Source organism: Amaranthus tricolor, chromosome 13 (genome assembly GCF_026212465.1).
Source record: "Amaranthus tricolor cultivar Red isolate AtriRed21 chromosome 13, ASM2621246v1, whole genome shotgun sequence".
In the NCBI taxonomy this organism is placed as follows: Eukaryota; Viridiplantae; Streptophyta; class Magnoliopsida; order Caryophyllales; family Amaranthaceae; genus Amaranthus; species Amaranthus tricolor.
This window is the reverse complement of record NC_080059.1, coordinates 9,180,823-9,208,548: the sequence shown is the minus strand read 5'-3', so window position 1 is coordinate 9,208,548 and position 27,726 is coordinate 9,180,823. Positions and strand designations below refer to the sequence as shown.

General features: G+C 34.8%; 3 protein-coding genes across 4 annotated transcripts; 1 reads left to right on the top strand and 2 right to left on the bottom strand.

Annotated features, from left to right (window-relative positions):
* Positions 1-157: 157 nt before the first annotated feature.
* LOC130797672 (transcription factor GTE10-like) lies at positions 158-13,644 on the top strand. 2 transcript variants are annotated; one of them, XM_057660375.1, is made up of 10 exons: positions 158-1,869; positions 1,952-2,000; positions 2,123-2,263; positions 7,969-8,039; positions 8,309-8,378; positions 8,517-8,600; positions 8,681-8,796; positions 8,882-8,948; positions 9,063-9,193; positions 12,729-13,644. In XM_057660375.1, exons 1-10 carry the CDS (start codon positions 520-522, stop codon positions 13,011-13,013), a joined length of 2,364 nt encoding a protein of 787 aa, XP_057516358.1. In that variant the 5' UTR covers positions 158-519; the 3' UTR covers positions 13,014-13,644. The 2 variants fall into 2 exon arrangements, with proteins under 2 accessions (XP_057516358.1, XP_057516356.1); XM_057660373.1 differs by having other exon boundaries at positions 2,123-2,278.
* Positions 13,645-14,749: 1,105 nt separating this feature from the next.
* LOC130797673 (malate synthase) lies at positions 14,750-19,091 on the bottom strand. Its single transcript, XM_057660376.1, has 4 exons — positions 18,599-19,091; positions 17,237-17,562; positions 16,162-16,492; positions 14,750-15,547 (listed from the first exon to the last, which is right to left on the bottom strand). The coding sequence occupies exons 1-4, from the start codon at positions 18,950-18,952 to the stop codon at positions 14,888-14,890; spliced, it is 1,671 nt and encodes a 556-aa protein (XP_057516359.1). The 5' UTR covers positions 18,953-19,091; the 3' UTR covers positions 14,750-14,887.
* A 2,722-nt stretch (positions 19,092-21,813) lies between these two features.
* On the bottom strand, positions 21,814-27,112 carry LOC130797674 (NADH dehydrogenase [ubiquinone] 1 beta subcomplex subunit 3-B-like). The gene is made up of 2 exons (XM_057660377.1): positions 26,783-27,112; positions 21,814-22,054 (listed from the first exon to the last, which is right to left on the bottom strand). Exon 1 carries the CDS (start codon positions 27,010-27,012, stop codon positions 26,800-26,802), a length of 213 nt encoding a protein of 70 aa, XP_057516360.1. The 5' UTR covers positions 27,013-27,112; the 3' UTR covers positions 21,814-22,054; positions 26,783-26,799.
* Between the last annotated feature and the right edge of the window lie 614 nt (positions 27,113-27,726).

Genomic DNA, 27,726 nt, shown 5'->3' with positions numbered 1-27,726 from the left:
CGGTTCACCAGAAATTCCAAGATCAAGAATTGCGAATTATTTTTATAATTATAATAAAATAGTTATATGATTATAAAAAAAATATTATTTATAATATTATATTATTATAAGGTTCATTTAGTTTCACAATGATGAAGTCAATTGGTGTGTATCCAGTATCCACTCTAGGAAAGGTGACAACTTCTTCCTTTTTTTTCTTCCATATTAAAATAATTATTTAAAAAAAAAATTAAAATCCAATAATGCTAGCCGGTTGTCGGTGTCGATTCGATAAATTCAAGTTCATTTTTCGATTTCACCCCTTTTCCCTTTTTGGGTGGGTCGTTCGTTAATCGATAATACGACACCCAACACTTCACTATACAATCGCTGCAATTCAATTCCTTTTTTTTTTCCTTATAAACCCTAATTACAAATTCAACGATTCTATTTCCAATTTTAGGGATTTTGTTTTTGAACTGGAAATCTTAAATCTTTCGTAGGGGTAGTTGATATGTGCAGAAATTGGGGATTTCTCATATGGCACCGGCTATTCCCATAGTTTACACTGGTCGAAAGGAATCTAAGAATTACTCTCGTAATATGATGGGGAAATCCAGAAAGTTTTCTATGGCTAATCAAAGGTCAGCTATTATATCAGATTATCGTCATGCTACCGAAATAACTGCTGAGTCTGAGGGATTTGGAAGCTCTGGGCGTGTTGATACCGAGGTGACTCTTTCGGAGGATTCTTGTTCACCCAAGAGGAAATGTATGAGTTTAAATGGTGATACTCATGATCAATTTGGGATTCCTATGCAAGTTCTATCTTTTTCGAAGATGTCTAGGTCTGATAAGAAGGATTTGGAGATTAGGTTAAAGAGGGAGCTTGAGGAGGTGCGCAATTTACGGAGGCGAATTGCGTCTTTTAGCAATAGTGCAGTAGTTTTATCGCCCGCTAGCGATATTCGTAGTTGCAGTGACGGGCTGAAAAGACCTCCATTGGAGAATACTCTGAGGCCGCCTCCGCTTGAGCTTAATCCTGTGAAGGGGAAGAAACAGCCCACTGGGGGGCGTAATGGGGCCCAAACGAAAAAGGGTTTTCCTGGGAAGATTGATCCTCGGAAGCAAATTGCATCTGCCAATGCTTCTAACAACTCTATGTTGATGAAACGATGTGAAAATCTTTTGACTTGGCTGATGCAACATCAATTTGGTTGGGTTTTTAAGGAACCTGTAGATGTTGTCAAGTTGAACATTCCTGATTATTTTACTGTAATTAAGCATCCTATGGATTTAGGCACAGTCAAAACCAAATTATCTAGAGGTGAATACACAAGTCCATTAGGGTTTGCTGCGGATGTTAGGCTTACTTTTTCGAATGCGATGACATACAATCCGGCTGGAAATGATGTTCATTTCATGGCTCAAACCTTGAGCAAAAATTTTGAGCAAAGATGGAAAGTGATTGAAAAGAAGATGTCATCAAGTAATGATGTACAAGTATTACCTTCAACAGTGCAAGCCCCTGTATCAGTGCAAGCCCCTATACCAAACGAACCTGCTACAGTGGCCAATCACATTCCCCCTTCCAAGAAAAAGAAGGGGGGATATATAGGGAAGTCGGACCTTGTTAAGAGGGTAATGACCGATGATGAGAAGCATAAAATGAGCTCTGAATTGGAGGATTGTCTTAGTGAATTGCCCGAGAGTATAATCGAGTTCTTGAAAGAAAACAGTTCTGGTGCTGGGGAAGACGGTGAAGAGGAGATTGAGATCGATATCGATGCTCTTAGCGATGATGTCTTATTTAAACTTAGAAAGTTGTTAGATGACTTCCTGTTGGAGAAGAAGAAGAACGAAGCGAGGGCGGAGCCGTGTGAAATGGAGGTTTGTTTTTGTCCTTTTGTTTGTATGTGACTTGAGCATTGATGTTTGTATGACTTCTATCATGATCTTCTCTTCTATACAGCTTCACAACGAGTATGGGTTTAGCAATTCATCAAATCAAGCCGATAAAGGTTATTTATAATCCATATTTAAGGATTGACTGATGCTCTAGAGACTAGAATTGAATAGTTATTCATTTGTATTACTATCTAACTTTCTTTTGTAATGCTCTTTTGGATGGCTTATGCCACAGTCAATGACGCAGTTGACGAGGATATAGATATTGGGGGTAATGACAATCCTATCTCAAGTTTCCCTCCTGTAGAGATAGAGAAAGATACAGTCAATAAGAACAATAGATGTAGTAGTCCTAGCAGTTCCAGCAGTGACTCAGGTTCATCATCTACTGGTTGGTCCTTTAGTCAATTTTTCAGCTTTAATTTTGTTGTGAGCTTTTTTCACTGTATTATTGGTAATTCTGCATGTAAGTACTATGCTATATGTTGCACTTCACTCTAGATGGATAACCACCCACATCTAGGAAAGGAAGAACTATATTGTCTCCATATTATTAATATTTGTACAACACATGTGACAATACACTTCGAAGTCAAGATCTTTGTCGAATACCAGGAATGCATTAACTGGTCCCAGATTATTACCATAACAATAATCAAAAAGCATCCAACTCTTTCACCCAGTCCACCACCTCGGTGTATGTCATTGGTTCATCTTACATCTAGGATCTAGGATCCTCCACCAAGCCACCACTTTACAGCCCTTAATAGTAAGGGGTGTTGCTTGGCCATTTGTAATCACTTATAGAAGGTAAGACGTTTAAAGGCAATCAATGTTCATCGTAAGGCCACAAGGCAAGAAGAAAACCACAACTGATCACAAGTTGTAGCATATCTAAAAGTCCAATGCATGAAATTTACAACAGATAGCAAAAAGCAACTAGATCCACCTAAATTGGTTCCATCCATCCATGGCCATATAGAACAATGATACAAATGATACCCCCATTTTCAAAAGTCATCAGAATTTGGTCTTAAATCTCTTTTATTTCCTCTGAATTTCCAAAAGTCCACCTACACATTCTCTAAAGGTTTGTGAAAACTCGAGGGATGACAAGAGAACATTGAAGAGGAATCTTAATATCACAAAGACAATAAACACAAGCTATAAAGAGCCAAAAAAAAGTTTTAATATTCATGGCTCATGGCACACCACTAGCAAAGTAATATATAGATCCCCATTATAACTTCCAAAATTTCAACCCATTGGCCTCGGTAATTATACTCACTATAGATTGAACTTTTGCATTAATAAGAATTGCAATGAAGGAACATACTATTGAGTCAAATGCCACCAAATAGACAGACACATTAGCTCATTTAAATAATGACAAAAAGGAAGGTACAAAAAATTAAGAAATAATGCTAAACATTCTCTACCCGTAAAGAAATTTATAGCTTCTTCAAATCCATGGACAAGGTAGACATACAATCAGCCGGATACCAATAATTTATAACCAGCACCTACATTAAAGTGCTTCCAACTTCTCATCATACTTGCAAATTAGCTATTCCATAGATGATATAATACACTAAGCAACAACCAGCAAAAAGTCCGCAGCAACTCATGCACTATAGAGGAGATATCTTAACATCACTCCCCCTCACCCCCCAACCCCCCCAAAAAAAAATCCCACTTCAATTTCATAAAAAATAGGCAATATGTATAAAACGAATGAAAATTTGGTACTCTAAAGTGGCTCTTGGGCTGCCTCGAAAATCAAATGGAAATCAAGTAGAGCAAGCAAGAACTAGCAAAGCATGAGAGAGGTCCGCCATAACACAAGGATAATAAGTCTCGCCTGGCCACGTATATACCCTAATTTACAAATAAGGAAGTCTTGTATCTTACAACAAACCACATTAAGGTTCAGGAACTCGAAAGCAACCTAAATAAGCCCCAAATACCCCTAGATTATAGATCAAACACACACTTGAACATTATGAATTCAAGGTTCATTTATTCTGGTGTTGTAGCTAACATGTTAGCTTTTGTTGTTGGTGTTAAGGAGAGACTATGGTCTATGAGCATGATGGTTTAAAGCTAGTGTCCTTCATGTAAAATAAATGAGTGTTCAGTGTTCCTCCCAACTTTAGACAATTATATAGACTCCAAGGATCCAATGTTGGTCAATTTAGAAGCTCTCCTATGTAAATAATGTATTGATGAGCATCCCTACCTATAAATATCATGTGTTCTCCCTAAGAAGTTATAAAGTAGGTTATCTTTGGCATGGCTTGGAGTGCACATGGTCCTACAATTATATAGACACCAACGATTTTAATTTTATAATTTTTGCTAATAAATATGTGTTTATGCAAATATTTTGCACCTACAATCACCAAATATAATAATTTTTAATTGGTTGATTGCATCAACATCATTACAGTATATGTTACCATAAAAATAAGTACATCTCAAGATATCTAGGTAGCGACCTTTAAAATAACTATGGTTTTCAGTCATAGTATGGTTTTCAATCTAGTTTGCGGGACCAAACTGAAAATCTTAACTTTTTTAAAAAGTAGATCAGACAAACTTCGACCAGACCTAATACTAAATCTACGGTTTGGTTCGATTTGTTTTGGGACTTAGATCAAACTTTGTTCAGTCAGCCCTAGGCATGGAAGTCCCAATAATGATTCCCCTAGTAATGTGATTTCTGAGTTCAGAGAATGTTGGCAAGCCAAAAAAGGTGGCCTTGGCATAGAGGTTGGCTTGGAAGCATGAAATTTAGTTGTTGGCCAAGATAGCATGGCATATTGGCACTTAACTTTTTTTTGAGTCTTTATGGTCAAGTGGGTTCCGAGTACATACATAGATAAGTAGGTAGTGTGACTTTGTCCCCCTTGCATCTGCTACCAAAGTTATCAAGAAAATCACAATCAATAATTAGAGTATTTGTTCCCTCCTATTCTATTCAACGAGTGTAACACTTAACTACATCTCTATGAGGTAGGCTTCTTTGTTCAAAACACAATCTCAATGCCTAAAGCTAAATTTTTTTTTGAGGATGGCTTGCCTTGACAAGCTGAAAGTCAAAAACAAACTAAAGAAAATCAAGCTTGTTTCTGATAATGGATGTCCTATTTGTGATGAGGAATCTCAAATTGTGGATCATCTTTTCTTCTCTTGTAAATATCATAAGGAGTACTTGATATTGTTGATAGTTACTAGATGTGTTCATTCAGGTCATATGGTTGATTTTGGGTTAGGTGTTTTGGGTCGGTTTGAAATCAAGTTTTGTGTCCATATTGTTTTTACATAATTGTAAATCATTTTTGAAGTTGGGTCAAATCGGTTTGGTTACAAGGTCGGGTAAATTTGGGTCATCAGATCTGTTTTGAACACCTCTAGTTGATACAATAACTTAGTGTTTCCAATTACCCAAAGTCCTTCCAACTAATGATTAGAAGGAAGTGGGAAACCCCAGTAACTAAAAGAATAGTGGTCTTTTGTTGTGATTTGCAACCTTGTTTACATGTTCTAAAAGTAAGTAATGAGGTTGTTTGGAAGGCTAGTGCCACTAGAATTTTTGTACTATCAATATAGTTAAGGAGGTTTGTAATAGGGCTTAATTTTATATCTTGTGGAACATGTCTCTTAAGAATAGATCTTGACTTGTTGCCTAAACTATAGGTGGTGTCTTCTTTTTACTGTTTTTGTGAGGTGTAGCCGGCTTTAGGTATTCTTGACTTGGTTTTTTTAGCTTAATGAAATTTCTAAAGTCTTCTAAAGAAGCAATAATAGGTCAACAATGCGCAGAACAATTAGCATATGGAATAAGCTCCATCAAGTTGAATGAAAGGTAGTGATCACTCAACATAAAATAATATGTCAACAATATAGAGTTCTTTGTTTCCACATAAATACTATAGGAATTTTAATTTCCTAGGAGTTGGTATTTAGAGTTTGATTGTTTAACAAAATATTTAAAAATGATAGAAATTCAGAATTCCCAAAAAGTGTAACTTCCAACATTTAACAATGAATTCACTATACCATATCCATCCCTTTGGTTATTTTTTATTATTGGAAATTTCTTTGTGTTAAACAAACAATAATAGTAAGTTCCTCATAATTTAACTAAAGAATAAGTTCCTAGAAATTAGAACATCCTAAGAGAATTTACTTCCTATGTCATACAAACAACCTCATAGTTACCCATCTTATGCAATTAGATGCAATAAAAAGAAAAATGTGAAAAGACTACTTTTTTCATACACTAATAAGTAGGCACATAACTGATGGAAACAAAATACCAGTCGCAATCGTGGTAACAGAATGGTGATGCGGTAACGAAAGTGATATGGTTATCGTAACGCCTAAATATCGACCAAAACCATAAGATATTCCTTAATACTGCCTAAAATGCAATTTTTTGTACACCTTTACAACGGGGAATATCGATTTGTTTATATCGAAAACCTTTACAATGCGGCCGACGCGATGCAATGCGGTCTTGTTTTTACACTATGCTCATTACCCTTGGAATATTTCCAGTATTACATCAAATCTGATTTGAAAATTACGCAACATGAAACCTAGTTAAATACTCTTAGTAATGCGTCAATATCTTATGTCTAGAATACCATGGTAGGAAGAACGAAAAAATGGGTGTGTACTCTGCTTATAGACTTGACTACTACTTAGGTGACCTGGATTTAGAAAATGGGTTTGAAGGATCAATTTGTGGATTGAATTTGTGAGTGCAGTGGATACTACGTGGTAGGAAGAATGAAAAAATGGGTGTGTACTCTGCTTATAGACTTGACTACTATTTAGGTGACCTGGATTTAGAAAATGGGTTTGAAGGATCAATTTGTGGATTGAATTTGTGAGTGCAGTGGATACTAGATTACTTTAAATGGTGGAGCCTGATTTATATTGACAATCACAGTTTTGTTTATTTGGCTGACCACACTTTGTTGGGATTGTGGTTTTGATGTTGCTAGTTCTACTTAGCATTTGTTTTTCTTCACCGTTGGAAGAATTTAAGAAGTTCAAATAAGTTTCATTATACTGAAATTTATTCATAAACAAACAATTTAGGTTGTGTTATTGTGCGTTCATACAAAGGCGAACATGTTTCTATAATTTCCATTTTGTGAGATGGATTGGGATTGTCACCTACTGTATGATTTGGATAACAGGGTGAATGCTGTGGTTGTTTTCTAGTCATTTTAAGGTCAAAGTTGAACATGACCTGTTATAGCGGATTCTGTTAGGACCCGGGGAAACTGTAATGCAGTTGGACCATATTCGGATTCTTTTGCTATGGTGGATATTTCTTGAATATGCTTGATTGTAAAAATATCTGAAGTTGGAGTTTGACGAGATTCTGTCCATATGGTGTTGGTATGGATTCTGGATGTACAATGAAGATTGTTCTGTTCTCTTTGGGGTGTTTGTTACACCTCATCTTTCTTACAGAAGCTTTATTAGGATGGTGTCAGTATGGTCTTAATGAGATTGGCTCCTTAGAACCACATGGTCTTCGGTTTATTTGGTGTTTTTGGGTTATGTTGCAGTGTTTCCACTGTGATAAATCATTGCCTGTTTTTAATAAGCCTCATTGTTTCAAAAGAAATCAGAAAGGTAGGGACATAGGGTGTAAAAATACGAATCACACTTTTTTTGAATAAAAAAGCTTCTTTTGTAGGCATTTTGATGGGGAAATTAATTTCAAATACAATTTTCGTTTGTATCCAACTTTTTTGAGTGGTACACAAATGAACCTGCCTTATGGCTGGATTTCTTGATTCTACTGATATCTGTTACTTGCAATCCATTTGCTCAAAATTCTGTTGGATCTGATGGATATGATTAATTGTGCTGCAACTGTAGGTATAGGCCACTTGTGTTTTTGCTTCTATCTGTATTTTTCATTTTAACCAATGTTGTTCTTTCTTGCTTCAGGTTTCATAACATTGGAACCTCACCTTCTAGCTCTTTGCCCCTTTAGCTTTTTGAGATTGATTTTCGTACCTATTTTAAACGTGTCTGCTTCTTTGCTTGCAGATTCAGACTCAAGCAGTTCTAGTAGTGAATCTGAAGGTGCAAAAGCTTTGCCTCCAGCAAACAAGTTGCAGGTACAATGCAATATTAAATGGTAGAAACATAATGTTTCAAGATCGATGATGGTAAAAAATTCTGATGCATTCTTGGGTATTATGCTATTATTTATTTATTTTATATTCTATAAGGTACTTCTTCCTTATTCTAGTGTCTCTGATGAGTGAAGTCTCTGTTTGTTTACAAACCCCCAGACAAATGCATTCTAAAAGAAAAAGCAATTCTGTAGAATGATATTACTGCAGCACATGTTTTGATGTACTCTTAATTGTTCTTATATTGGTAGTCGACTGTGGATGGAAAACAAAACGTGGACCAGATACAAGGTGATGTCGGTCAGGAAGTTGGGAAAAATCGTGAGTTATTTCAGTCCTTGCATATTTCGTTTGAGAAATTTTATCATGTACAAGTTCAAAAATATAATGGCATCAGAATTTGGTTCATTTTACCCGTAGTTAATTCCTTGGGTACTATTTCTTTTTTATTTTATGCAGCAAAGTCTAGAAGTAGCTTGAGCCAAGTTGAACATAGTTCTCATACTAAACCTCCGTCAATTGAAATGGATGGTTATAAAGAGGGTAAGCAGGAAAATAAATCATGATAAGATTAAGCTGTTAATTTTGGTTGCTATCTTACCCCTTGAGCTGTAACTTGTTAGGGGAGAGTGCTCCATCCGAGAAGCAAGTTTCCCCAGATAAGCTATACCGTGCTGCTTTGCTGAGGAGCCGATTTGCTGATACAATACTCAAAGCTCAGGAAAAGACTCTTGAAAAGGTGTTGTGAATGATTTGCTTGAGTTTTTCTTTTTGTGGTTTAAATCCATCATATGTGGTCAATCGTAACATGCTACTTTGTTCAGGGTGAAACACGAGATCCAGAAAAATTACGGTTGGAAAGGGAAGAGCTTGAGAGAAAGCAAAGGGAAGGTTTGTATACATGAAATTTGATGTCAACCTGATTGTTTAGATCAGGCTATTGCATTTTCATTAGTCAATGCGAATCTTGTGTAATTTTCTCGTTCCTTACTTCCTTTCAATCAGAAAAGGCTAGACTACAAGCAGAAGCCAGGGCTGCAGAAGTGGCTCGAAAGAAAGCTGAATTGGAAGCTGCTGCTGAAGCCAAAAGGAAGAGGGAGTTGGAGAGAGAGGCTGCACGTCTTGCTCTGCAAAAGGTAAGATAAGTGCATAGGTATCTTTGCATGGTTGGTGTGTCCAACACGTTGGTGAATTTGTAGGTTCACGTCTTAACTCTTTATAGTTGTAGTGCCCTTGGTTATTGGTTTTAAAAACACTTGGATCAGATTTAGATCTCTCCGTTGGATGTTTTGACACTTGTGGTTTTGGTTAAAAGAAATGAATTCACCGATGTTTTTGGATCCTACTAAACCTCCAATTTTATTGAAGTAGTGTTGTGTCATGCTTATTTGTTGTTCAGTTAGCAGTCAAAACTAGCTCATTTGAAAAGTAGAACTGGTCATTGTTTGAGCAAGTCGACTTTGTTGTAGTTCATCTTGGTTGGATTATATTTTACTAAATTTGAACCAATATATCCACATAAATTCTTCTTTTCCATTCATTTTGAATTTCAACCATCTCAATATGCAAGTCCAGATCCTTTATATCCCTTTCAACCTTTTCATGCTGTCTCCAGGTCATCTTCGGTCTTCCTCTCCCTAAATTTATGTCCTTCGAGTTCTTACTTTTTATCTTTCTTATTGGTTCACTAATATCGTGTATTCCTTAGGAATATCCTTCTTTGTCGTTTCCCATCAAAATACTTCTTTTGACACCTTATTGTATGCCTTTTCCAAATCAATAAAAACCATATGCAAGTCTCTCTTTCTAACAATAATGCTCTACAATTTTCTATCATTTGTCTCGATAGATAATTGTTCTCTGCGGCATGAAAACAAATATGTTCTACTTCTCATACGTATTTTTATCACTATAATGACTTCATAGTATGATTCATGAGTTCCATTCCTCGATAGTTGGAGCAATCTTGACATCTCCCTTGTTATTGTAAATAGGTACTAAAGTACTTCTTCTCCAATTGTTGGACATTTTATTTATCCTCTAAATTTTGTTGAATAGATTAGTTATCCCTTTCACTCCAATCATCCCTAGTCAATTCTATACCTCAATAGGGACATAGTCTGACCTAATTGCTTTCTCTTTGTCATTCTAGACTTCTTTTTCTCCTTTAGAATCTAGTTTGTCAAACATCTCTTTAAAAACCTTTAATATCGCCTCGTGAAATGCTAGTTTTGTCTTGATTTTAGTTTTCATATTCTTGACTAGATTTTCATCATTCGCGCATTTTCCCAATGCAAAATAGCATTTTTTTTATGTCCTTGATTAGTGCCTTGACCTCCTCATTTCACCTCGTTATACCCTTTTTTACCACGATAGTACCCCTAATTCTCCTAAAATTTCCTTGGCTATTTGAGTGATATATTCATCTTTGTCCAGCTATCCTATGCACCCAAAGTTATCTCCCAATTATTTATTTTAATAAATTTCTCGTAAAAAGGTAGTATTATTCTCTTTTAATCTCCACTATCTAATTCTATGTTTCTTTTTGTCTTTCTTTATCTTTTGTCTTGCTTGAAAGCGGACAAATTTTTACGAGAGCAAAATTTTACCTTTCGTCTTTACCTTTGGTTTGTCATTATTCTCCAAGATTCTCTTTTTATACCACCACGTGTTTGCTATCACCATATCTTATGAGAGAGCAAAATTCAAAATGGATTCTCCTTCAACGTTCCTAGTTCCGTAGCCAAAACCTCCATGAACGCTTTCGGAGCCACTACGATATAGCCTACTTGCTCATTCAAATCACCTCTTATATAATTAGTATGTTTTGCACCATGTTATCGAGATCTTCTCAAAATTTTCTATTAATTGATTTCTCAATCCCTTGTGATGCATGCACCTATGATGTTTAAAATTCTTTACCATATACAATTTCACTCTTATAATCCTGTTCTTTCTGTAAATCTCAACTACATTCTTAGATTTCCGTTCATCCATAATAACACCAATTTCATTCTAACATTCTATTTGAGACTACAATATATATTCTTTTCCCTATTATCATTTTGACCCTATTAACTCATTTTGTCTTTTGTAGACAAACTGTTAATCTTCTTCATTTCCATGATATCCGCAATCTTTAAAAGCCTGTCACTTTATCATTTGAGCTATCAATGTTCCGAGATCCCAATCTCAAAATAATTACTTTATGTTTTCCTTAAACTCCTATGATTAAACTCTATGTCCCTTGTTCATTTGACACCTCACTACGATAATGGGCCGTGTTACTTTTAGGGGTCAACTTTGCAATCTTTGTATTCTTGTCACTACGCACGCCCAAACTTAAGAAGTGTAGATTGTCGCTGAGTGGAGGACGCCTCCAGGAGAAGTGACTTTTGGTTCATTATCATGGCATGTGATCAAGTTTTACTGAGCTAGTTGTCACTAACCTATCCCTCACCCTCATACTTCATTCGAGCTTGGGACCACTAGTAAGCACCAAACATTTGCAACGGGAGTTAAACAGTAAAATAAATAGACTAACATTATTGTTATTTGATTCTATTATAATGTTTGCTTTAGGCAAGTCTTTTGAAAAAGCTTTTTTATATGTCTCTTGATCGAGAATTTTGGCTTTAAGATAAAAGAATATTTGATTTTGATAATTTATGAATTTTTCCTCAAGTAACAAGCTTACGAGCTGAATACTTTTGAGTTTTGAGTTTTGAGTTAGACTTGTTTAATATTTGAACTATAATTTCAAGCTCAAGCTTGGCTCAATAGAAAACAGACTTAGCTCGAGAATTTTGGCTTTAATATAAAAGAATATTTAATTTTGATAATTTATGAATTTTCCTTCAGTAACAAGCTTACAAGATGAATAATTTTGAGTTTTGAGTTAGACTTGTTTAATATTTGAACTATAATTTCAAGCTCAAGCTTGGTTCAATAGAAAACTGCCGGAGCTGGAGCCATACTTCAACTAGTGCAGTTTCAAACTGTTTATGAAAAGTTCCATTTGTTTCCACTTTTCTGGAAAACCAAAACTGCTAAAAACCTGACTAGAAGTCCTGAACTAACTTGAAAAATTAAGTGTGCCCTGAAAATTTGCACATCAATTCTGATATTGGAAATTAACTAATCCACTCTACCCACTAAAGATTATTTCCTCCGTGCTCCTTCCCATATTAATTTATACATACTCCTTTTTGGGATGTCCCAATTTAATTAATAAATATTTTTATATGGCGAGTTTTTCTCATCAACCCTAAATCCTAGCCTACAACCTACTGTAATGCCTTTATAGCATCCCACCCTAATTTCAACCTCCGAACTTTCCACCCCCTCAACCCCATTTCAAAAAAATGAGTCAGAACCCTTATGTATCAATTAATTAGGGACAACTTGATTACATAATATTTCACAAGAAAACCTTACACTCCACCTTAAATTTTTGAAAATCTAAGTGAAGCTCTTCAAAGCTTTCTAGAGAATCTTCAAGCGAAGAAAAATGTGATTGATCGACCCAAACTTAACTTGCCCAATCCTCTTTTTAACTCTACAGATGCAATGGAGTAGTTAATAATTTTTTTTTTCTGGTCTATGGTAAAATATGACAAGTATTTGTAAAGCATTCTTGTTGATTAACTTGATCCTTTTTCCATGACTCAGATGGAGAAAACTGTGGATATCAATGAGAATAGTCAATTCATGGAGGATCTTGAGATGCTCAGTGGCGCTCCTGCTGATAATATGTCAAGTTTTATGGGTGATACAAGCCCAAATGACTCTGAAAATGGCGGTCTGGGTAGTTTTAGATTCAGGGGAAATAGCAACCCTCTGGAACAGCTGGGTTTATACAGGAAAGATGATGATGAAGAGGAAGAGGAAGTTGAAACCCCACATAATCCACCAGATGCAGCAGCAAATGACATCGAGGAGGGAGAAATTGATTGATTGAGCTTAAGTTTTTTCTTTGAAACGTACAAATATATTAAAAGCAAACGGAGAACTGCTTTCCAAGAGTATGTTTCTTTCTGCATCATGTATAAGTGATCCACAGCTGGTCTGGTGCCTGTGCTATGATTTGGTTCTTTCAATTGTATATCTCTGCTTTGGAGCGTTTCCTGAGAGCTCAGACAGGAGCAGAGTGTTGGTCTAAATCTCGATTTGGGTTTGGTTTTCATCTAAGCAACAATCTACATGAATTTTCCTGTGCGATCGATCGCTGGGGGCAGGTAGCTGATCAATCAGTGCCTTTTTTGCCGCTTTTTATTTTTCCTGTAAAAAAAAAGCAGATTGATTTGTAACTTGAACCATGGCACGCTCCAGAATCAGGGGATAGTACATGTTTCCCAGCATTACTCTAACATTGGGTACTTGCTTCTTCGATACTAAAAGTTCATACGTCTAAGACAAGCAGCAATGAATCTCATTTCGATTTATGTTCCTGGTAGTTTTAGTTGTAGTTGTAGCTTATAGTAAAACAAGGGTCTTGGTTCTTTTTTTGATACATCTGTATAACTTCCTTAATTTATTCATGCTTATGTGAAAACATATTGTACGATAGTAAGTGTTTATGCTTTCATTCAAATTCGACTTGGTTGACGGGCAGGGCTAGTCCAATCGAGTGAGGGTTGGCCGGTTGGGTCTGTTTTTATGGGTTATAGAAGATTTAGTGTCTAATAAAAGGGAAGATCTAAAGAGGTTGAGAGGGTAAGTTTATAAGAGGGTTATAATGGTCCCAAAAGGCCAAGTCATCCATCTTTCAATGTTTTTTGTCAACCCTATAATTGTGATGTACATTGAGTCTTCGGCGTGTAAGTCTAAAATCTTCGTATTTTTTTTTTAATTTTTGCTCTTAAAGTCATTTTCGGTCTTCTTTTTCTATTTTTTTAAACTTTTAAATTTCAACTTTTCATCCTTTTTATGGTTTATATTTACACATGTTTAAATTATCTTAGATGATCTTCTTTCATCTTTTCTTCTTTACCACTTCTAAACCCTTGTTTTTTACGTTACGAAATACATCTCACAAAACATTCACATTTTGCTACTCCCACATTCTTACCACGATTCTTTCTGAACATTAGGAATTTATAGTATCCATGTAGTAGCTTGTTTAATGATTGTTCGATAAAACTTGCTTTTAACATTAAGGGCACACTTCGATCAAATATTATTCTGGTAGTTGCTCATCATTTGGCCACCCGCTCTTAATTTTAAGCATCTATGATGTTGGATATACTTTATAATATGGACTAAAGTTATTTAAAAATTACAATTGAACTGTTTCTTTCAACTTTATAATACCTTTGCTTATCTCATTTGTACTATAATTAATGTTTTAAATTTTATAATACGTATGTTGAAACATACGAAATAAATTTTATCTCCAAAATAAGATTTTGATAATATATACTTGTGTATTTTTCTGTCTAAATGAATATGCATTATTTTTTTGTTGTCCTAATAAATTTATTTCATTTTTATACATAACCCTATGATTTTTACTCTTTTATCTCTTGTTTGTACATGCCTCGCTTCTTTAACCAATTATATTCAATTTTTTAATATTCGTGTTATTTAATAATAAAGCAAATACATTAGGACCCAGTGTTTATTTTTATACCAAGTGGTTATTTTGTTGACACATTGAGTCAACTATTTGCATTCAGAGATGTTTAGTTGGGTTTTCCATAATAATAATACCAAAGATACATAAATTCATAAAAATCCAGTAGCATAACTTTTACAAAGCCTAAATCAAAATTATGATATAAAGCTCTTTTATTAACAAAATTAAATAAAAACTAAGAAACATAAAGAGTTCACTCATAGCCATGGTTCCCCTTTGGATGAATGACAATAATGTGATTATAAGCTTCAAGAGTAAGAAAATCATCCAACTCACTTGCTGTACACTGCTTAGTAAAAATCTCACAGGCTTCCTTGTACTTCCCATTCTCGAACCTCTCTATCCCAACCTCTTTCTCCATACATTCCATTTCTTGTTCTACAACCTCGGCAAACAGTTCGCTTGTCGCCCTTACCTGCAGCCCATCGCCTTCCAACTCAGCCCGGTATTTGAGCCACTGCCAATTTTGCGCCCGGCTAATCTCAGCAGTCGCTGCATCCTCCATCAAGTTGTATAACGGTACTGCACCTGACCCTGTTAGCCAGGCTGCTAGGTACTGGATTCCTACTCGAGTGTTGAGTCGGAGGCCTTCCATGGTTCGGACACCTTGTGGACGTTGCAGCAGGTCATCTTCTGAGATGGCTGAGGCTTCAGGTCGGGTTATAGATTTGATTTGGTTCGGCAAGTCGCCCATTTCAGCATTGAAGGCGTCTAAGATCGTTGGGATCAGACCCGGATGAGCAGCCCATGTTCCATCATGCCCTGCTCTTACTTCTCTCAGTTTGTCCAATTTTACCAAGTCTAAGGCAGCTGCATTTGCCTCTTGGTTGTCCCTGATTGGAATCTGGGCAGCCTGTTCAATAAAAATTGTTCAATAGATAAACTATCGGAGATTTTGATGCCCGACCACACAGAGCCCCAAAAATATTTAATGATATATATAGTACACTCGAGTATATTAAGATAAAAGCAAATGGTAGAAAATTATTATTAAATTTGTTATTGGACTTGTACACAACAAGATTAGCATAAGAGTAGAGTTGGCTTCATACAAACACGATGAGCTTTCATCTTAAAACCAATTGGTAATTGGAACAGTAGCCCATCAAGCTTATATCTTAGTCAAACTCTTTCTAATTCTTCGATATGAAATCACATGTGGGTTATTTTTCCAACATTTATGACATAGAACAGTAAGAGACCTCAAACATGAAAAGCGCACATGTATGCAAAACAGTGTCGCGTGATTTGCTAATCTCCTCGTGAATCGCGAATCGAAAAAAGCGAATTAGGGTCGATTTTGAGCTATTCTTGGGCAAAGTTGAGCGAATCGCGAATTTAAAAAGCAAATTAGCTAGCGGATCATGTTACACTAATGCAAAATAATCATTAGTTTTTGCTCTGCCTCCGATACTACATGTTGAAGAGAGCTAGAAATGAATTGAGCAGTCGGGATAGAGTACATACCATGCCTCCCATGGCATGAACGCCGCGTTTATGGCAAGTGTAGATGAGAAGATCAGAGTAACTTCGCATGAAATGTTGAGACATACCAACTTGAACTCGATCTGGCATAAGGCGATCTGGGTGTGCTTGGAAAGTCTTGATATAGCTAAAGATGTAATCCCACCTTCCACAGTTGAGACCTACAGAATGGTCTCTCAGCTCATACAGGATTTCATTCATTTGGAATACTGCAGGAAGCGTCTCGATTAGCACAGTCGCTCTTATACTCCCCCATTCTATCCCTACTATCTCCTCTGCTCGCTCAAACACGCTGTTCCATATCTTCGCTTCCCTGCATAAAATTGTTCGTAACTTGAACATCAATCAAAAATTCATTCGCTTTTTGCGATAATCAATAAAGCTCAAAAGCTCTCTTTCCTTAAATCTCATCCACAAACTTATACTTTCTCCCTCAATTACGAAATGCAGCATACCTAACAGATTTAGACACATAACATTGCATCACCCCACTCCAGCGCCATTAAGTGGCTTCCAACTAGGTGGGATATGGAGGGGTCAGATGTGCGCAATCTTACCAGTGATAACAAAGAAGTCGCTTCCGACTAACCTTTATTAACAAACAAGATCTGCTACTTCACACAAATATGAGGTGCACCACGCATAGACAGATTAGACACATAAACATTACATCACCATACCCTCTAGTGCCATTAAATGACTTCCAACTGGGAGGAGTATGTCAGGGTCGGAGTACGCAACCTTACCCTTGTTGGTGATAACAAAGAAGTTCCTTCAGATTGACCCTTGTTAACAAACATGATCTGCTACTTCACACAAATACAAAGTGCAGCACACATAGAGAGATTAACACATAACATTACATCACCCCAACTGAGCGCCATTAAGTGGCTTCCAACTAAGTGGGGGTATGAAGGGGTCAAATTCACGCAACTTTACCCTTGTCGGTGGAGGTTGCTCCCGATTGAGCCTTGTTAACAAACATGATCCGCAACTTCACCCAAATACCAAATGCACAACACATAGACAAACATAAAGGTAAAGATGAGTTGAATACCTAGAGTGTTCCAACTTAGGAAGATAAAAGAAAGGGCCAAAGCCATCGCCCTGTGTCTGGCGAAATTTCGAAAAGTTATGGTAGAAGTAGAGCCCAAAATCAACAAGGCAGCCAATGGCAGGATCACCATCAATAAGAATGTGGGCTTCAGGAAGGTGCCAGCCGCGAGGACGCACAAACAGCTTAGCAGTTTGGTCATTAAGTTTGTACAATCTGTTCCTGGATATATCATGGAAAGTAATACATCCATTAACAGCATCTCTTAAGTTCACTTGTCCTCTCATTAAGTTCTCCCAACTTGGTGATAGAGCATCTTCAAAATCTGCCTACATTCAATAGGAAATTTCATGGTATTAAGTCGAAAAACCAACTCAACCAAAAGCTTGTTGAGTGGAGGTTGAGGGCCAAAATATGTGTATACTCAATTACGCTCGTTCACACAAGAACTCTCGAGTTAGAGTGTGGATGCAACATATATTTCAATACTTCGATTGTCATTTCAAAGTATTGGTTGAGTCGATTTGTTTATTGATACGGTATCACAAGTAAAATGACAAAGAGTTATGAATTTATTCTCGAAATTTGCTAAACTTATTGGTTGAATTTGTTGCTTTACGTAAGGGGAATTAATTCTATCTATAATCGTTGAAAATTAAAAAATCTTTAATCACTCTAATAAATTTTAACTTTAAAATAATAGTTAAAAGAGCAGAATTAGTAATAATAAATCATTGTATTATTTATTTGGTATGAGAATGTAAAATAAATTACTTATTTTTAAGTAAATGGGATTTTTTCTCGAGACAAATGGTATTTGATTCCACCCAATTTAGAGAGCTAACAAATACAATGAAATAATGACCCTCAAAAAACGTTACTAATGGTTATTATTACTTCACCACCTTTTACCAATCACAAAATAATGACCCATTTCAAAAAACAAAAATATCCCAACTAAAATTACTCTAATTTTTTAACCTTTTATTATGATTATACTATTTAATACCGACGACCAACCAAAGAATAATATTAAATAATCAACTCAACCAAAAGCTTACGCTAATAATTGAGAGTTTAAGACCTTAGAATAAAATGTATATTCTAACACGCCCTCTCCCACGAAGGACTAAAAGTGTGGATGCAACCTAAATTTTCCTCATCCCTCGTGTAAAATATTTCACTTTAAAATGAAAAAATATTTGAAATTCAAACCCATAACCCTCATCACACTAACTCTGATACCATATTAATAAATTAACTCAACTAAAAATTTTAAACGAACGAGTAATGTTTAAGACCTAAGAATATATACTCAAACGATTAAGAGTGAATTAAAATATGATTAAAGAGAAAAGTACACACCATAAAAACTTTAGCACCAGAATTAAGAGCATTAATGATGATCTTCCTGTCAGTGGGACCAGTAATCTCCACCCTCCTATCAAAAATAGCAGAAGGTGGAGCAGCACATACCCAATCCCCTTCCCTAATCTCATTGGTCGCGGGATCGAACCCCGGCAACACCCCACTATTATATTTAATCTTAGCCTCTTTTCTACAATCCATAGCATACTTTATTTCATCCTTAAATTCTCTGTGTAAATCACCCACAAATTGTAATGCATCTTTTGTTAGAATCTTGGCAAAGTCTTGGTGGAATCTTCCCCTTACATCGACCCCCATCGGCACATCATATTGATGATCATCATTACCCATGCTTTCCTTTTTTAGAATTTTATCAAATGTGAAAATATAGTTGGTGAGAACCCATGTATTATATAAGGATCAAGGAGTATATATATGTACTTATGTACTTATATAGTGAAAGTACTTGCAAGTTGGAAGGGATAGACATTAAAGGGTGTTTAATAAACGGCAACTTTTTTTAAAAAAATTATTTTGAATAATATAAGTTTTTTTTGTTAATTTTATCTATAAGTTATCCCGTGAGAGATCGTTTCTCAGTGAGGCGATCTTAAATAGTAAGCTCATATTCTCGTACTATGTATTAGATGAGCTGTTAAATCTATGTATGAAATATGTCTTTCGATGAGACCGTCTCATACAACAATTTGTATTTATAGAATAATGAATTATCAATTTTTATTTAGTCATTAATTTATTTTTGGCTTTTTGTCAAACAACTTGCTTTAAATAAAAGTTGTTATAATATAGACGAACACTCCCTTAGTTGCTATTATTATGATTAATTAAAAGTTGGTATATTATTGAAAAATCAATGAAATTTTGTATTATTCACGGTAATTTTTTCTTTTTATTGATTTTTGATTTATTAGTTGGTTAAAAAATGTTGTTATCTTCAAGCCAAAAAGAAAAAGTCTTTGCAATGCTTTTGTTTCATTGGTTTTTTGTTTGCCTATTTTTCTCTAAAAACCACGTATAATTAATTTAACAACAAAGTTTACTAAGTAATTAGCTTATTTAATTAACTTAAAAAACAATAAAAATAATTAATATTTTCAACTAGCTAAACAAACCAATTAAATTAAGACAATAACAAGATTTAGAAAAGGATTACATTCCAATAGTTTAGCGGGTTTTAGTGCGGTGGAAGATATGTAGTATTGAAGAGAGTCTGACGTGGCTCGTGAATCAATGAATTGTAGATATACACGGGAGTATAGAGTTTTGTGCCGTTAAACAACCTCTCACTTATCAAGATCAAAAGCTGGATGCATGGACAAAGTTTGCTACATCCTATTCCTATCATATTTCCCACAAAAATAACACTATTTATTCATCATTTTTAATTTATTATTAATTTTTAATTTATAATTAAAATATATTTAAGTAAAGTCTTATTTGATTCGTATTGCAAAAATTATTAACATTAATTTTTTATAATTTTTCATTATACATAATTAGAGATATTAAAATTAAATTAATGTATTCGACTGCGTAAAATAAAAACAAATGTTAATAAATTGGAACGTACTTCTCTAAATAAATACATTTTCAATTTCTTGATCACCCAAATGAGGACAATAATAAAATTACAATGATTTTGAAAATTTAGTTTTAAATTACGTTTTAGAAAAAAAATGCTATTTGAAATATACTTTTTTTTTTCATTGTTTTATTTATTTATTAGTTAATGTAATTAGTAGATTTAAGTCTGCACATGTTGAATTAGTTTGTCTGACCTATGCTAGATTACGAAATAGGAGTATTAATTAAATTAATTTAACCAACATCCAACAACAAAATTTTCTTGTGTATTCTCGACCACATAGTGATTTCTTAATTATATTAAGAATAATTTGAGAATTACATCTTAAGGTTTAGTTATTTAGCAAAATTATAGCTATAATTTTATTTTGTTTTTCGAATTACAGTCATCAAAATATCAATATCTATAAAGTCAAGGCCAAATCGTCGAATTCTGACTACTTAAGTGGTCATAATTTTAGATGAAGTGAGTAAAATTCAATAATTTGGCTTGAACGTTGTAGACAATGATACTTTAATTACTCTACGTCACAACAAAAACATTGAGATTATTCGCAAAGACTTGAAATTTAAAGTTGTAATTCACAAATTATTTTTTTATTATTTATTATAAAAAAAATGTTTATGAAAATCATCTTAAAATAAGTTGACTAAACAAGATAATTAATGTCCCTAAACCCATGCCCTTATGGCATAGATTAAATAAACCCATATTTGAAAATCATCAGTACCAATCACGGGCATACGCACAATTGTGTGGGCTTGAGTGCCTTCGCTATCAACTACAGACGATGGCGACGAACTGTCGACTATGTGAAGTAAGGCGGTCCAGTGGACCATCCCAGCCATTCGACCCTTCCCTAACGCCCTTCAGTCTCTAGCCTTCCCTCGTGCATTACCTATCAATCATATGCATAGCTCATGTCCTGCTGCCTTCCACCATCGTAACTATGAGCCATAATCATAGAGACTAACTGGGCTTTATTTAAGAGCCTTGGTTAACTAGATGTGAAGTTTTCACTCCTTGAAAATTCCGTGTTCAGCATTACTTATTGCTCAACGCAGCTCAATCTGCCCACCGATCTGCGGGTGAACCTCACAGACCAAGTTAATGTATTAGCTAATGTAGTTAGGTTCGCAACATTTTCCTTGTAAAAGTTCTAAATGATGGGCTATTAACAAGGTGACATACCGGATGGATTTAATCCGGACCCATCATCCGACATTCATCTGTTTATTTCGGATGGACTATCTGACTAAAACTTTGACATCCTACGCCAGTCCCTTTCCTTTGCCTCCATTCTATTCCAATCCAAGTACAAAACACAACGGAAGCAAAGCCCTCACTAGGCCTTTCCCTATCAGAGAAGAAAACCCTCGACCGAGATATATAAACAAATTCACAAACAGATTTGGTATCAAGCAAGCTTCAAGAAAAAATCAATACTTTCCACACACGCAAACACAAATGTACGCCAAAGACAATCAAAACTCTGCTTCAACAATGTTCCCTTTGGCTGTGGGTAGTACAAGGATTTGCCACATTGATCCAAATAAAGAACTAATTCCCTCAATTGCCCAAACAAATCATGATAATCCAAGATGAAGAAGTATTGTACCAGAGGGAAAATAGAAAGTAAAACTCAATAGAATTTATTACAACTCAAAAAAGGATTGTAGTAAACAAGATAGGTTTGCACTGCTGTTGAGAAAGAAAGTTTACTATGTCTGAACGTAACGACCAATTAAAAATAGTACAAATCCCATACCAAGCAACAACTTGTTGAACACCACAAATCAGGAATAACATAAGTACAAAGATTCAGCGGCATCCTACCATACTTCCACCTGCAAAAAGGTCAACAAACTGTTCAACACAACATTGGGCGATATAAAATTGTGAAAACCAACAAATTCCCTAAAACGAGTACACATAGTAAGGTTAAGGAAGACAGCAGAACTGAAGTTGGGAAAGAAGAAACATAGTCCTTTCCAAGAAATATTCAGCAAGCACAAGTCCCATAACATGTTAAACGGATTCTCGAGCCAAGTCTTTGCCCATATTTCACAGGCAGCAAAAGGCAAAGCCCATATTACAAAGTCGCTTTCAAAGTAAAAAATAAAAAAAGGTTACAGTACTTACGGTTAAATACAACACATAACATAATCATTATCAAATCCCAGCTGTAGACAGAGAGCAATCCTACACTTCCCCATTCAAAGCAAACAAATAGTACCAAAGACAATGAAGTGAACACCCTAATAATGAAGATATGGGCATAAATTCTTCACACTTCATCTTTTATTAATCCAACTTAAGCACCTTGAAGTCTTGAACCCTCCTCACACACACCCCTCTCCCCTTCCCAACTAATTGTAAACCCCGACCTAAAATTCTTCAAAAGACTTTCAGAAAAATTAACACCAGAAAAGTAGCTTTCATTAGTCATTTTCCTCTCAAGAACAACATCAAAAAAAGACAATATTTGCAAATCTAAATTCAACACACATCATGGAACTCCTTTCATTATTCCTTGTACATAATTATTATATTACTAGAATAAGAAGATATATTGACACATTTTGGTAGTATAGAGGCGATTTTAGTAAGAGCACAATCAATTTCACAATGCTTGACATTTTTTGTCCCCAAACAAATAATTTAGACTTTAGACCACTGAACTTCTCGATAATATAATGTCAAAGCCTTAATCCCAATAATATTTTTCGACTGTAGAAACTAAAACAAATCAACAGGGATCCGTTTTTTTTTACTAAAGGGTGGGCTGAAGGAAGGGGGGTTAGGTGAGAATCCCCGAGGAAAGTGGTACTTGCTCCAATGAGGAAAATCTGTTAAAAGAGATTAGACTTCACTCGACTTTATCCAATACTAATCTACAACTAAGCAAATCAATTCCAATGATCATTTGGATATATCTTTTTCCTATATATTGTCATATCACCCATGTAAATCATATTTTTGTTCATTCTACACATATTGTCAGAGTCGTCTTTGGTCTACCACTTCCTCATCTAAGCTTCTCAAATTTCTAGCCCTTCACTTTCGGTCAACTTTTCATGTGACCAAACCTGCAATTTATGATTACAGTTCAATTGATGAAGAATGGAAATATATTTAATTACAAATTATAACTTTCACAGAAACGCTAAAGCCTTAGTCACAATAAATGGGGTATTCTCACCTATTAATAATCATTACACGTGGACGATCATTTCAATTGATTTATTAGTTCTTGTAGATATAGTGCTATGTTGAATCTAATAAAGTATAATCATTATTAGCGAACTTCTCTTGTTCACTTAATTATCTTCATTTTTCCATCCCCATAATAACTGCTGTTGAATAAAATGAATCCACTAAACAAATATTTATCATCATACGTACCATCCTAAACCTTGCAAGAGTGCCACATGTGAGACTCTAAGTTTGTTGTTCTAAGTCCCAACATAGATTGAATCCCAAGAATATTCCTTCCGGAATTTACCTAGTGTATTTCCACGTGAATAATGGAATCCTCAAAACTGAGATCTCATCTTATCCCTGAACATGAACAGTATAGCTCATACCCCAAAAGGAATCGATTTCAAAGTGCTCATCAGTTTCAGTTGCAGAATCAAACCAAGAATTCAGCAGCTGAATTTGTACCTACCAAACTAAAAGGTTTTCTATCGGTACGCCCATCAGATTGGAAGTTCTTCCATCCCCTATCCTACTAGTATCCCCTTTGTCCACCAAAAGACAGGTTCAGATACCTTTAATTTTTCAAATTAAGTGTTATCGTATTGATTTTTTCGTTACTGAACAAAAAGGATCAGTGTTGCTATTCCTGATATTTTAGGGCAAAAAACAGAGGCGTAGCATAAAATTTTATCATCTCTAAAGAAATAGGATCAGACAAAGCAAGCAGCCTGGTACCAGAATACCATCCTTAGATATGATTCTTCATGACAAAACTTACATTAGGCAGATCAAGTTCATGGTATTCTGTGGATATCAGTCAGACAAGCTGAATCTATAAAAAACAAATGCCCTGATTGCTTCTATCCAATAACTTTTAGTTACTGCTCTCGACTCATCCAATGTTGTCGATCCTAACATGATTGTTAAGTTCTTATTAAGTATACACCTTACTTTGTGACAAGAGGTTCCTTAAATTTATAATGGCGGGCTGAGAAATGATTCTTGTTTATACTAATTTCATATTTAGAGCACAACTATAAGCAATTGTAATCACTATAAACAACTTTCTCTGCTCTAAATTGAATATTGACATTGTGCAGAGACATCAACCACTCATCAAAAAGTATAGGAAATTTCAAGATAATGACTTTCCAATATTGAATTTCTTTGTTCTTTAACACTTTTTAAAAGCATCATGAAGAAATTCTTTTATGTTTTTTAGGAGTCAGAAGCCATATAACACTTCAAAAAAGTGTCAAGAAGAGCCAAAATCAAAGTCTACATCCCTAAATAGAAGAACTGTGAGTTTAGGTCTTTTTTTTTTGATAAAGAAAATTTTTATTAATGAAGAGAATTTAGCAATAGATTATAAAAAAAGAGTTCGAATTATAACAGTAATCAAAAAAGTACCCCTCCAGCTTTTAGTTTATACAACAATTATGTAAAACAAATCAAGCTGTGAGATTGTATCTAACAAATCAACCTTCAGCCTACACAAATGTGAAAATCTTGTATGCTCAAAATCAAGTATATCACACGGTCGCTAGCATTGAAAGACTTAAAAACAATTTTGTTGTTATATTGCTACTGAAAATTATTCAAATTTTATAGAACTCCAAAAAATGGTCCAAAGCAATCACAGATTCATATTCATTGTTCTCAACTCCCAATTTCCCAAGAAGAAAACAATAGTAAAACCACCTCGGCTAAACACCTTAGCAGAACAAGTCAAAAAACACTAGTCTTGCGTCCTCATCCTCGCTTAACAACCTCTCAAACCATTTACTAAAATAAAAAGGAATGATATACTAATCCACACATCAATTCCAGTCCTCTCTGCCACTTAATTAGTGAACCAATAACTTAAAATATGTAATTCTGATAGATAATGGCCATATCACCCATATGGCTATATCACCCATATCCACACATCAGGTCGAGTTAGAATGGATTAGGGTCATATTTAAACGTGTCAGAAACCCTTTGATTTGAACTTAATATGTCTAATTAAACGGGTTTAAAATCAGAACCTTGACTTCTGATCAAGTTGACGATTTCAGCCCACTTAACTCGTTTAATGTTTTTTTATTCATTCAAGCGTTCTTAACAATGACTACGACCTATCTTTTAAACTTCAGTTTTAAACTTCTAGTTTATGAATTGTTTATTTCTATTTACTATGAAAATTTTAAATTAATAATTTGGCTTAACAGATTGACCTTGATTAAAATTAAGTCGTTTAATTTAATGGATTATACAAGTTTATTTCAAATTTAAAATTTTGAGATTAACCTAACCCATTTGATAAACACATCAGGTCAGATCGACCCATCTATTTAAAAATTGGGTCAAAAGTCAACTTTTATCGGGTGTACCCATATCTAGTTGAAACACTTACAGTAAGAAAGTGTAAAAATTTAGACGATAGATCTCCATACATCAAAGTATAACTAGTTAAAACACTTACATCGCACTTAACAAAAATAGTCACTTAAACAACAAAATGATATGGCGCCCTCCCTGATATCCTAGAAATACAACGCCTAGGCTCCTAGTTCAAATTGTCAGCATCATAATCATCCTTTCCAAAATCAAATACTAACTGATGTCACTATGGGTTCCTCACAAGTCCCAAATCCAGTTGGCTATAGGCTGGACAATTCAAAACAGTCCACTCACAGGTATAAGAATACGCTCCCTAACATGTAATCACAAACATCTGCATTTCGAATATAAAAGACACCCTGAATACATCCCCTTCAGATGTGAACATAAAATAATCAAGTCCACCAAGTAATCCAACCTTAAGCAATCTCTTAAAGCACTGATCTATCTATCACGTTTATATCTAATTGAGTCTCCTCCCTATACGAACTTTCCAAAGGTACAATAGCATACAAATGATTCATCTGAAAGTCTCATCGTTTAGTTTGGAAAACATAGAATGCTAAGGAGTAAAAAATAACCATAGTCCAGGAAACATTGAAGACTACAACAATCAGCAAGCCGGCATTGATGGAACTCCCGGAAGCCAGTTAAGATACAAAAATCCTTAACTAAGCTACTGCCTCCCACAAATGACATAGAATGCAATACCTAAAATGAACATTCTACATTAAACGGTAGAAAACGATCTTCATACCTAGGAAATAGAACCAATCAGGTTTCCCAGCAAAGAATACTAATTAATAATGTGAATCAAGGATGAAACCCACACAATAACAATAACAATAACAATAACAATAACAATAACAATAATTCATTCAAAATCACAACAGCAAACACAATCAATTGCAGAAAGAAATGGATGATAGAATCCCAACAAATGTATAATCAAGGGATGAAAATTGATAAATAGATTAGAGAAGACAAACCTTGTAATCTTGAAATATCAATGGTGAGACGAAGAAGAATGATCGGAAGAGTAAAGTTTGTTGTAGATGGTTTCGCCAACAAGGTAAACACAGAAGGCGGCAACACCGAGACCAAGGCCAGGAACGGCATGGCGTAATTGATTGGTGAGCATAGGGTGCTTCCTCCACTCATCCCTTCTCCTGAAGAACTCTCCCGTTGATCCCAAAGGCTTCGCCATTTTCCGAACCATTTCTATCTTTCTCTCTCTTGCCTTAGATGACCAGCCCTGTTTGCCTTAACTATATGGTTGTTGACCGTGACATAGAGGGATTGTACGAGATTGGAGTCCGTCTCATTACGAGACACAAATAATTATAGCCAAAATTTCATGTGATAGGAACGAATTCACAAATGGTAGTATTTATGTAAGATTTTTTTATATAGTAGCATCTAGTTTATAACTTACTCCTATTTAGCTGTAGAAGTATTTTTCATTAAATTCTTGTAAATTTCCGATTAATTTACTATTTTGACGTTTATACCCTTATTAAGTGTTGGTTGTTTTCTTTATAAATTGCTTTAACCATTTTTATGCTCTCAAATGTTTAATTCATCATTTTTTACGTTTAATTCACCGTTTAATTCACCAAAGCTCTCAAATGTTGTAAAAATTTTATTTTCATTTAAATTGTTGTCTTTATAATTTACCCTAGTTAAGTACATATGTATTAGTATTTAAAATGCACCTTTTGAACTTTATAAACCTAGTTAAGTACATTAAATAAACATTATAGCTTATGTAATAGCGCGTAAGACACCTTTTGTTAAAAATGCCAACAATTTGAATTATAATTAGTTATTCTAAGAATATAAGTGATCACTTGAGACAGCAAATATACGTTGAACTAGCCTAATAAAAATGGTCTTACGATGAGATTGTTTCAATTAAGAATTTGTCGGGATA